At 45.3% G+C, this 10,978-nt stretch overlaps 1 protein-coding gene and 1 pseudogene across 1 annotated transcript; one reads left to right on the top strand and one right to left on the bottom strand.

Annotated features, from left to right (window-relative positions):
- Nucleotides 1–1,570: 1,570 nt before the first annotated feature.
- Nucleotides 1,571–3,557, bottom strand: LOC136953982 (C-X-C chemokine receptor type 4-like). The gene is made up of 4 exons (XM_067247489.1): nt 3,543–3,557; nt 2,908–3,098; nt 2,366–2,649; nt 1,571–2,200 (listed from the first exon to the last, which is right to left on the bottom strand). The coding sequence occupies exons 1-4, from the start codon at nt 3,555–3,557 to the stop codon at nt 1,596–1,598; spliced, it is 1,095 nt and encodes a 364-aa protein (XP_067103590.1). The 3' UTR covers nt 1,571–1,595.
- Nucleotides 3,558–4,122: 565 nt separating this feature from the next.
- Nucleotides 4,123–10,605, top strand: LOC136953763 (piggyBac transposable element-derived protein 4-like; annotated as a pseudogene).
- The last annotated feature ends 373 nt before the right edge of the window (nt 10,606–10,978 follow it).

Raw genomic sequence — 10,978 nt, 5'->3', positions numbered from 1 at the left:
GATCATGAGTTGCTGTTTTCCAATATTTCGGGCCCTAATTGTGAAATCTTTACATTCTATTACAAACATGCCGGTTATCACCACGGGTAATATTGCGGTTAACATCAAATCTATTAAAGGTCGTTCTGATACTTCTTCTGAAAGTTCATTCTCATCCATAGATTCCATCGATAATTTTGATTGAGAGAGATAGTGTTGCATGTCATGAAATGTCTAATTCTGATTGCAACTGAGTCAAACAGATGGAGAAGGACAGGAGACGGAAAGATCCTGACTAAGAGAGACATTCGAGTTCGGCTGAACCACGAATAGAAGACATTCTCTTTCTTGGAACTTGTTTGCGTGTGATGTTAATTTTAATTACATTTTAAAAAGGTTTACAGCCTTCCTAGTCGTAGGGATGTATTAAGTAATACTATTTAGGGGTGAAGTAATAATTTTGTTGAGAGTTATGTATATTTAGCATGTGAGTGTTGTGAATTAGTTTTGTCACGCTAGATGACACTTGGTGATTTTATCCTTAACCGGAAAGGAGTTTTGACCAAGTGATTGTCTAAGTGTGAAGTGTAGAGTAGATTAGCCGCATGATCTTTTACTCACTCTTTGTCAAGTGTGGAGTGGGATTTTGGTTATGCGAGTATAGGTTACAGATGGCTGATAACTCATGCATCATTGATAATTGTGATGGGAATTCAACTTGATTCCATAGTGATTTAAAGGGTGCAGGCTTATTAGACATTTGTAGAGAGGTTTCGCAGGATGCAAATCACTTAAAATTGATTTACAAATATAGAAAGAGGAAGGAACTGTAAGGCAGAGTTTCTGGATACACGTACAGCGTGTGTCTCTGTAAGGTCAAGAGGTCATACAGCGACGCCCCCTCTGAGCAGAATATAGCATGCAGTCCAGACTGAGGGGAGACAGTGAGGAAAATCATGTACAAATAAGGCTTATGTGATTAACGACCACTTCACCTGCTGAATGTTCTCGGGTGGCAATACTTTGACCACTGAAGACCCGTTAAGGAAGCAATTCTGTGTCATTCTATATATGTAATGTCCAACTCATGTATTTAAGCACAACTGAGAGACAGAGTTCTCACTCATGCCATCAGCTCGTCTTGAACTGATTGTTTGATCCGGGCTGCTCGACTAATAAACCAAAGTCAACTCTTTTCCTTTGTCGTGACTCCTTCCGGCCTGCCTTCTCCAGAATTTACATATTATCAGTGTGTGTGATGATGATGACAGTGATATAGACACATCCAAGACTACCAGCACTAACTGGGATGGAGGGAGGTTGAACACCTCCAAAATAATTGAAACTAACACACATACACACACACATACATACTGACAACTCTGAGAGACAGGAAGAGTAAGACAAAAAGTGAGAACATTTCATTTCGAAATTTTATTGTATATAAACAAACTTAAAAACAACAACATTAGTGACCCACAAACCCTATTTATAGAAACGTTTATCTTTCAGACAAGGGACAAAGTCATGGATCAGCAGACTACCCTCTTCCCATATATAGGACAAAGCATTTACACCCTCATCCAACCCACACCTACATCCACACCCATATTCTGTTAGCTGGAGTGTAGACTAAATGACTCAGACTCTGTGGTAGTAGAGGTTCCTGGGCGTCTAGGAGGTGGGCTTGTCATACTGGAGATGAGGAGACCCAGTGTTGAGTCCTCCTGTCTGGCGTACCTCTTGAAGTCCGCCCCCAGGAAGGCGTACAGCAGCGGGTTTAGACAGCAGTGGGCAAATGCCATGGGTTCAGCCACCGCCAGCCACACACTCAGCACCACCTCCAGACTGCAGCCCCTGGGAAGGACCTGTAGGCGCATGAGGGCATCCACAGTGATGCCAGCACCATACGGGAGCCAACACAGAAAGAAGCAGAGGATCAACGCCACAGTGGTCCTGACAGCTCTGCGCTTCTGTCTCTGCCCCTGCAGAGGCCCGATGCGTGTCAGCCTGGACACGATGACACAGTAACACGCCAGCAAAACTAGGCCCGGTACCAGAAAGCCCACCAACACCAGCTGCAGGTGGAGCACTGACTCCCAGAGAGGAGCGTTGTCAGCTGGGTATAAGCGCTGGCACACAATCGTCCCATCTCCTGCTTCCCAAGTCCTGGCAAACACTATGTCTGACACGGCCAAGAGAGACGCAGGCGACCAGGCTCCTGGAAAGGAGAGGGGGTGAGGGGAGACAAAGAGGAGATTCGGTGGTTAGATCAGGAGATGGAGAATACAAGTGAAGATGTACCCCTGTGCATACATCTGAAGCATGGGCACGTTGTGAGAGAGAGAGAGATAGAGAGAGGGATGAGGCTAGAGACGTAGCTCACCTACAAACACCAGTCTCCGTGCCAGTAGCTGTCTCGTGCGTGAGGTGTGCGCGTCTGTTGCTTTGACCACAGCTAGGTAGCGGTCCAGACTGACGAAGGCCAGGATGAGCACACTCCCATACAGGTTCACTGTGTAGATGACGTGCACGGCCACACAGGTGCCTAATCCGAAACGCCAGTCCGTCAGGGCGGCATCCGCTGCCCAGAACGGGAGCGTCAGCACAAAGAGAAGATCGGCAGCAGAGAGGTGCAGCCGGTAGCGGTCTGTCAGACTCAATTTTGACCTGGGGACAATCAGATAAAACCATTTTGTGTGGCATCTTCTACATCAGAATCAGAATGTGTTTTATCCGCCATGTAATGTGTTGTAACACAAACAATGAATTTACTGTGACAGGAAGGTGCATTTAATAAACGAATGTACGGATCTTTCGTTCTTTCTTTTTCAAAAGATTAAAATGTACAAAGTAACTAACTAAACTTACTAAAGGACTAAACTAATATAACATCTTTGTCATCGTCTTCTTTATTCTCAACTGCGCTGGCAGCCAAGCACCATCAACACCAGGCCGTTCCCAGTGATGCCCAGGACAAAGATGAAGCCGTAGACCACAGGGAGGAACACTCTCTGGAGGTCAGGGGTTATAACTTGATCCAGGTCACGCGGATCCTCCAGAGCCAGCCCCAAGTCGCCAGAACCAGTGTCGTTTATGTCATAGTCAAACACAATATGCTGTAGGGAGGGAGAGACAGAGAGACGGATAGGAGGGGGAGAGAGATGGCAACAGTCATGAGATACATAGAAAGACACTAGTAGATGAAGTGAGATAGAATAAGCAGTTTCACCATAAGCCACCATAACTTGCCTTGATAAAAAGGATGACATGATGACTGTTCTGAATTGAACTGAAAAGATTCTTGACCAAACATATATTTTTTAAGTTGCACAATCATCTTTCTATTTGCTGAGACCAACTTTCCAGACTATAATGATCCTTTATCCTTTTTATAAATATCCTTTATCTAAAGATAAAGCCCAAATAACTAGACAGACCTGCCACATTGTGACTGTGGGACCTTCCATTGGGGAGCAGTTGTAAAATGACCTTCAATGTACACCTACAAATCATAGATACGTAAATACAACAACAAAGCTGAATAAGACCTTGCCGCATACCTCATAGTAGGACATGATTGAGAGGAGCCTGGGTCTCTGTCTCCTCTGCTGAGCGGAGCTGAGTACACTTCTCCCTTCAGTGGAGTTTAATATCTCTCACATTCACCCCCAGAGCCCATACAAGTCTTGGTAGGAGGACTACACTTCCTCATCCCGGTTGGAAGAATACACTTCCTCATCTCGGTCGGATAAATTAGTTCCCTTCCCCCCTCGTCTCTGTGGTAGAAATGCACTTCCGCATCCCGGTTGGAAGAATACACTTCCTCATCTCGGTCGGATAAATGAGTTCCCTTCCCCCCTCGTCTCTGTGGTAGAAATGCACTTCCTCATCCCGGTTGGAAGAATACACTTCCTCATCTCGGTCGGACAAATTAGTTCCCACCCCCACCCCCCCCCCCCACCCCCCACCGTCTCTGTCGGAGGAAATGAGCACCCATCACCCACCCCTGCAACTAAATGAGCGAATACTGAGCGCTTGGACATTGAGTGCGAGAGGAGGATGTCTGGGAAAGTGCTACTACTTACATACATTCAGCGGGTTAGGGTCAGGCCAGCAGCCGTCGTCTAGAGTCACACAGCTATGGCTGATGATTTTACTGCGCTGCAAGTTCTACAGCAGATGTTTGCAAATGTCGAGCAGGTTGACTCTGAAGAGGAGGCAGAGGATGTGTCAGAAGAAGAAGACGCGGAAGAGTGCCATGCAGAGAATGTGTCAGAAGAAGAAGAAGACGCGGAAGAGCGCCATGCAGAGAATGTGTCAGAAGAAGAAGAAGAAGGCGATGAAGAGCGCAACGCAGAGAATGTGTCAGAAGAAGAAGACGGAGAAGAGCGCAACGCAGAACGCCGCGACCTGTCGGTGCCCGAAGAAGACAAAGCCGACAGTGATCCTCACGAGGACCAAGTCCCAGATACTTTCGTGTCAAAAAACGGCAAAACCAAATGGTGTTCGGTTCCGTGTGTGACTGCCCCGCTCCGCAGCGTAAAAACACAGAGAGGCCCCCCGGACCCACAGCTTACACCGTTTCCCACGCCCGTGACATGGTCTCCACGTTTTTACTCTTTGTCACGCCACAAATCGAAAGAGTGACCTTGGACGAGACAAATCGCGAAGGCTATCTGAGTCAGGAGTCAGGTGGCTGAGTGGTCAGGTGGCTGAGCGGTGAGGGAATCGGGCTGGTAATCCGAAGGTTGCCAGTTCGATTCCCGGTCATGCCAACTGACGTTGTGTCCTTGGGTAAGGCACTTCACCCTACTTGCCTCGGGGGAATGTCCCTGTACTTACTGTAAGTCGCTCTGGATAAGAGCGTCTGCTAAATGACTAAATGTAAATGTAAATGTAATGTGAAACGTGGAGAGGAGTGGAAATTCATGGACGCCACTGACCTACGCGCCTACTTAGGGCTGCTAATCCTGGCGGGGGTGTACAAGTCCCGAGGCGAAGCAGCCGCTAGTCTATGGGATGCACAAAGCGGCAGAGTGATTTTCCGTGCTACGATGCCGCTCAAACTCTTTTACACGTACTCGTCAACGCTACGATTTGACGACCGTGGGACACGAGCGGCGAGACGCGCCACGGACAAGTTGGCGGCGATACGAGAGGTCTGGGATATGTGGGTAGAGAGATTACCCCGCCTCTACGACCCAGGGCCCGAAGTGACCGTTGATGAACAACTGGTCGCGTTCAGAGGACGGTGTCCTTTCAGGCAGTACATGCCGAGTAAACCGGCAAAGTATGGGATCAAGTCGTGGGTCGCGTGCGATGCAAAATCAAGCTACGCTTGGAAGATGCAAGTGTACACCGGGAAGTTGAGCGACGGAGCGCCGGAGAGGAACCTGGGGATGCGCGTCGTGCTCGATATGACAGAGGGCCTGAAGGATCGCAATGTCACGTGTGACAACTTATTCACCTCTTACGAACTCGGACGAGAGCTCATGACGACGAGAAACATGACCATGGTTGGCACGGTCCGAAAGAACAGGTCCGAGCTCCCGACTGAGCTGCTAGCGAAAAACAGGCGACGGGTGCTGTCGTCGCAGTTTGCCTTCACGCCCACCACCACTCTAGTTTCCTACCTCGCCAAGAAAAAAAAGAACGTTTTACTCATGAGCACACGCCACACAGACGCCGAAATCAGCGACAGAGACGACGGGAAACCGACCATCATCCTATATTACAACCGCAACAAAGGAGGGGTTGACAATCTGGACAAGGTCGTCACTTACTACAGCTGTAAAAGGAAGACTGCCCGCTGGCCCCTCGTCATCTTTGACAATATGATTGACGTCTCCACCTACAACGCCTTTGTGATATGGAGAGAGATCAACCCCAACTGGATGCCTGGCAAGCGCAACAAGAGGAAGTTTTTCCTCGAACAGCTTGGTAGGGCACTTACCGATCCTTCTTTCGATCCGCTGATCGAAAGAAGACAACGTGTCCCCCACACGGCAGCGGCTGCTGCGGTTGTGAGAGGTCTCCGGACGGCCAGTTGTCGTGGTCCGCCACCTCAACGGCAACCTGAAGAGGCTGACGACGATGATGACGAAGCCCCCGCAGCCGCAGCAGCCGCCTCATCGGCAGGACCGTCATCCTCACCACCGGTCACCTCTTGTGTCAGTAAGAGGAAGAGATGTCAAGTCTGCCCGGTGAAGAAGGACAATAAAACGACCTCCGTTTGTCGTAGGTGTAAGAAGTATGTCTGCAGAGCCTGTTCGCATGTATACTGCCCCACATGCCCTCCCTGAGTTGTCAGTTGTGAGTCTGAGTTGTCAACTGAGTAAAGTAAACTCTAGCATGGGGGAGGAGTCATTTAGTCAGGACTTTTATTCACTCCATTGGTATAATCATACTGTGGAAATTGCAGCGACGGGATGATCTCTAACATTTGCTGTTGTTATGTAAGCCTGAATGTGCCATATTACGAAGTGACAATGTATTCATCCCTGTAAGTGACAGTGGATCGTAACGATTGGACTCCTTATGTTGCTTCACATCGCACATGTCTCACCGGATAGTCATGTAGACTTTTCACTCCTGAATCGATGTAAGTTGCAACCATGGCTAATATCGCGTCAAGATGATAGTAGTGTGTCAACTCTAGGTACATGGGTCTGATGAAGCGACTGTCTGTAAGTCCTATTATGGTATCACCATCATTGTGGATATAGAATGTTACGTTGACGCTCTGTAAGGTTTCTTTCTCGTATTTTGTCAGGATCCTGTTCTTTACGAGGAGACAATCGTAAAACTGATCCATTTGCCTGTTGATAATATTTCACTGCGAGTTGACGAACGCTGTTAGGAGGATGGAGAGGTTGAGATGTCCACATTAGTTATGTAAGTGACTTGGGTGTTTCATCTTGTGATGACTCCATGGTTAATATGTTGGTAGGTAGTGACAGGAGGGTTAGGTATGTCTGCTTTATTCTTACTTTCTGGGTGAGATGGACTCTTCAACTCTTGTTATCTTGTACATTGTGTCATGTCTGTATTGTTAAAGTTGTCATTGTGAAAGTGATAACAAACATTTCTGTCATTCACTAGGCATCTGATCGGTTGCTAGGTCTATAATTTCTTCAAGAATGATCATCTTGACACAGTCTACCACTGCCTCGCCTGCAAAGCTTCCCTGTTTGTGATAAAAAGTGAATGTAGCCTGGATAAATATGCACTGTCACATGAAACCAATTCATTGTAAGTTTACATGTTAATAGACATAACCTTTTTATGTTGGTTGTAAGTGAATAAAAACGAAACGTGATGTGGTACAGTTCCATTGTACTTTATTCACACTAACACACAGTACTTCAATCATCTACATCGAGACATAATAACAATAACAAAACATCTACTACATAACAACTCAGACAGCGTCTGTCCTAGACAGCGTCTCTTCTAGAGGGTCTGACTGCTTTCTGTGTTCCTGCGGGCTATACTGACAGATGGGTTGTAACAACAAGACACTCAAGGTTATTTTGAAATGTATAATAACAGCAATATTATAAACGTCGGGGGGAGTCGTCGAAAGTTGTGTCAGTAACAATACAGTTGGTCAAATATTCAAAACACTAGACCTTACATCTGACAAGAGTGTGCTTTCAGGGTATGATTCGAATGAACCTCCGTCCACTGGTACGAAGAGGAAGATGTCATGTCTAGAGGAGAAGGTCGCCACTGAGCTTAACCTAGATTACAGCAGAGAACATGGGGTTGTCAACAATAAGAAGATGAAGATGTCATGTCTGGAGGAGAAGGCAGCCACTGAGTTTAACCTAGACAACAGCACAGAAAATGGGGTTGTCAACAACAAAAAAGTCATGGATGGCCTCAAACGGTTAAGTACTGCGTACAGGAGGGGGATGGTGCCACAGGGTAGTTATGGACGTTTTTTGAAGTTGAAACAAGCTGGACGGCATTTTTTCATGCAAATAAAAGGAAATATAACACGAAATGAGACGGAGCAAATGGAAAAGGTGTTTTTCATGGCACTATGTGGGACAGATTATAACTATATTCCTAAAATGCTGGGGATTAAGAAATTGATGACCGGAGTGGTAACCAACTACAAGTGTTTTTCGTCATGGTGTAAAAAGATGAAGAGTCTTCTCTGGAATGTAAGAGGTTGCTCATGTCCAAAATGCAACGATTATCACAAAATCGGCCTGGAGTTGGCCGATTTTACAACCGTCGCAGTGAAGACCCAAGCTGAACACTGGACTGCGGCAGATTGTGAATTGATGGTCAAGACAATGAAGTACACCTGTCAAATGTGGTAGCTGAAGTGTCCGAGACAGGGATTAGAATATGGGTTATGTGTGCGTGATGGTGTTGTAAAATTCATCGACAAGTCCTCACTTGGCGACTCGTCGGGGACGTGTGATGTAATCTAACGTATGATCTGGAAATTGTAGCATGACATACTAATGTTCACATCACAACTGTTTGAGAATTTGTCATATACCACATTTACACATATCACTTTCAACTCGGCATCCATTATGTCTTGTTACCTCCCAAGGATCCTCATTTTAAAATGTACATTTCATTGAGGATGTTATCTATTATATCTTTCTAGATAATTGAATCGCTTAGGACATCTGAGCTGTAAATTCCAAATTCCATGTTCATAAGCCTCATGAGTGAAGAGTCTGGGTTTTTATAAATTGGTAGATACCTATAATATCACTTTGCCCCTGAAAAGTCACAACTTCTCATGTATCATATTCACTTGTACATTTCAACCCAGATATTCAAAGTGGTACACTACAGGTTTATATAAAGAATCTGTATAAAAATACGTCTCCCCTGAACCAGGTTTCTTGATGTGCAATTCTATAAAATGTTTGTAGCTATCGACGACACGGTCGGATTTCCAGTACAGCATACGCACAGAGTCATGTTCTTTCAGCAAAAACCTCTTTTGATTCGAACCGTTGATTTTGATCCAAGTTAACACCAATTCAATCGTCTCTGAAACCTCCAAATTGACCCAGGTTCCGTCGGCTGCAATATCAATGATACTGGATTTCGACATGGTTTTATACGTTGGACGGTGAGCCTCTGACGCGGTTAGCTTACATTTCGAATCGTGAGCAGAGTTGATGTAAGAAAGTTCCTATTAAGGCAAACGGTCGTCTGCACTTGCAAGTGTGCAATATGCCAACTTATAGTGTTCCATGGCTAACCAAATGAAACTGAGTCCATGGTTGGAGAGTCCATGGTTTGAGAAATGGTATCACGAGCCATTTACTCGTTTGTATGATCGTCCGTATTATACATAGGCCTACTGACACTAGTGTAAGATAGAAAATGGGATAGATGTGCAATGATTTTGAGGTGTTAATTCTGAACTATATGGCAGCAATGACTAGCATATATTTGACCTGCCTACTACTGTAACTTGACACAGCAGATGGTTATTTCATATAAGACACACACTCACCATTTTAATGAAGTGCATTGAGGCAATCATGGTGAGCAAATCTTAACTATTCAGTTATAAAACACTCATCTTGTCTCAGTCAATAAAGGGAATGGTAAGACAAGTTCAAGACAAAATCAACGCATTTATTAGAGAGCATTCAAGAAAGACCTGTGTGATTGTTTAACAATTTTGTTTAATACCACTTGAACAAATCGATACACTTTTAAAATTAAACCAATACAACATGCTTTGTGAGTTTCAGGTACATTCAACAATTTTGTTCAATAAAGCAACATTGTTTCGGAGATATGCTGTCTTTATTCATATACATTAGAAATGTCATTTAGCGTCGAAAGCTTCACTTTTCACCCATAGTAGAAGTCGTACCAATCCTTTAAGGACATGTGATTCTTCAACATGAAATTCAACCGGGTTCTCCTAACCAACACATCCGTGCTCAACTGTGTGAAAGTTGCATGACTGTAGATTTCTTCTTCATCAAATTCTTCCTCACGACGCAGACCGTTGGTGATTTTGGTATAAATGGCCGAGAGGGTTAATCCGTAGATTAGTGTAAGGGACAAACAACCGGTGATTTCACCTATATTGTCAGAGGGACTTTCGATTAATACTTTGATATGAGGTGTATTTTCGTCTATGATGGCGATGTTGTCAGCGTACTCACTCATTGTCTGGTAAAAGGAGGTGATGTATTTCATCAACACATATGGGCTTACAATACCCCCCGTGTAAATATGCCTAGGAGGAAAATGTGCACAGTTGAGGTCCTCAAAGCCTCTATCGGAGGCCATCTCCAGAGTGAAAAGTTTGAAAATGTCAAGGTTGTCAAGGGAAGCGGATCGTAAGAGTGCTAGGATATTTCTTAGAGCCTCGTAATCCTTGTCAATTTCGGGTCGCGGGGAAGGTATGCAAACGTAGCTGTCGGCACACTGTGGGAAATTGAACGACTGTAATCCACTTGGTCCTTTCACGACGCAAGCAAGTCTGATTCCTGAACACATGTCACATGTGAATTCAAACTCTTGTCAAAAGCCCCTCTGGCTCTGTCTGAGGCCCACAGGCTGTTTGACATCATGAAAGCCAAGACGTTGGCAAAAGCCTGTCTGTGCTCGACGTCATAAACCGATGGGTTGCGTTTGAAAGGTACGACATCGGTGCCTGCTATCTTCATATAGGATCCACCGTTAATGTCGACATGCCACTCTGAAGAAAGCTTACACAGGTCGTTGGTCAGGACCCTTTTTGTGTTATCGTTGATGACTGTAAACATCACTGGTATTGTCTCCTAGCCACCTTGCTTGTAGGCGTTAATCCGCATGTTATCAATGACAAACAGAGTACTGTATTCTCCGAACGGTATGATGTCACGCAAGTTAAGTTTAAACATTGCAGGCTGATGAGCCTGACCAAGCTTGTTCATCGTATGGGAGAAGACGTAGTCCTTTTGACTGAAAGACATCTTGGACAATGGAACAGAGACTATGAGCAAGAATG

The sequence above is a fragment of the Osmerus mordax genome, chromosome 12 (assembly GCF_038355195.1).
Source record: "Osmerus mordax isolate fOsmMor3 chromosome 12, fOsmMor3.pri, whole genome shotgun sequence".
NCBI classification, from domain to species: domain Eukaryota; kingdom Metazoa; phylum Chordata; class Actinopteri; order Osmeriformes; family Osmeridae; genus Osmerus; species Osmerus mordax.
The sequence above is the reverse complement of the archived record's forward strand: the minus strand, read 5'-3'. Positions and strand labels throughout refer to the sequence as shown.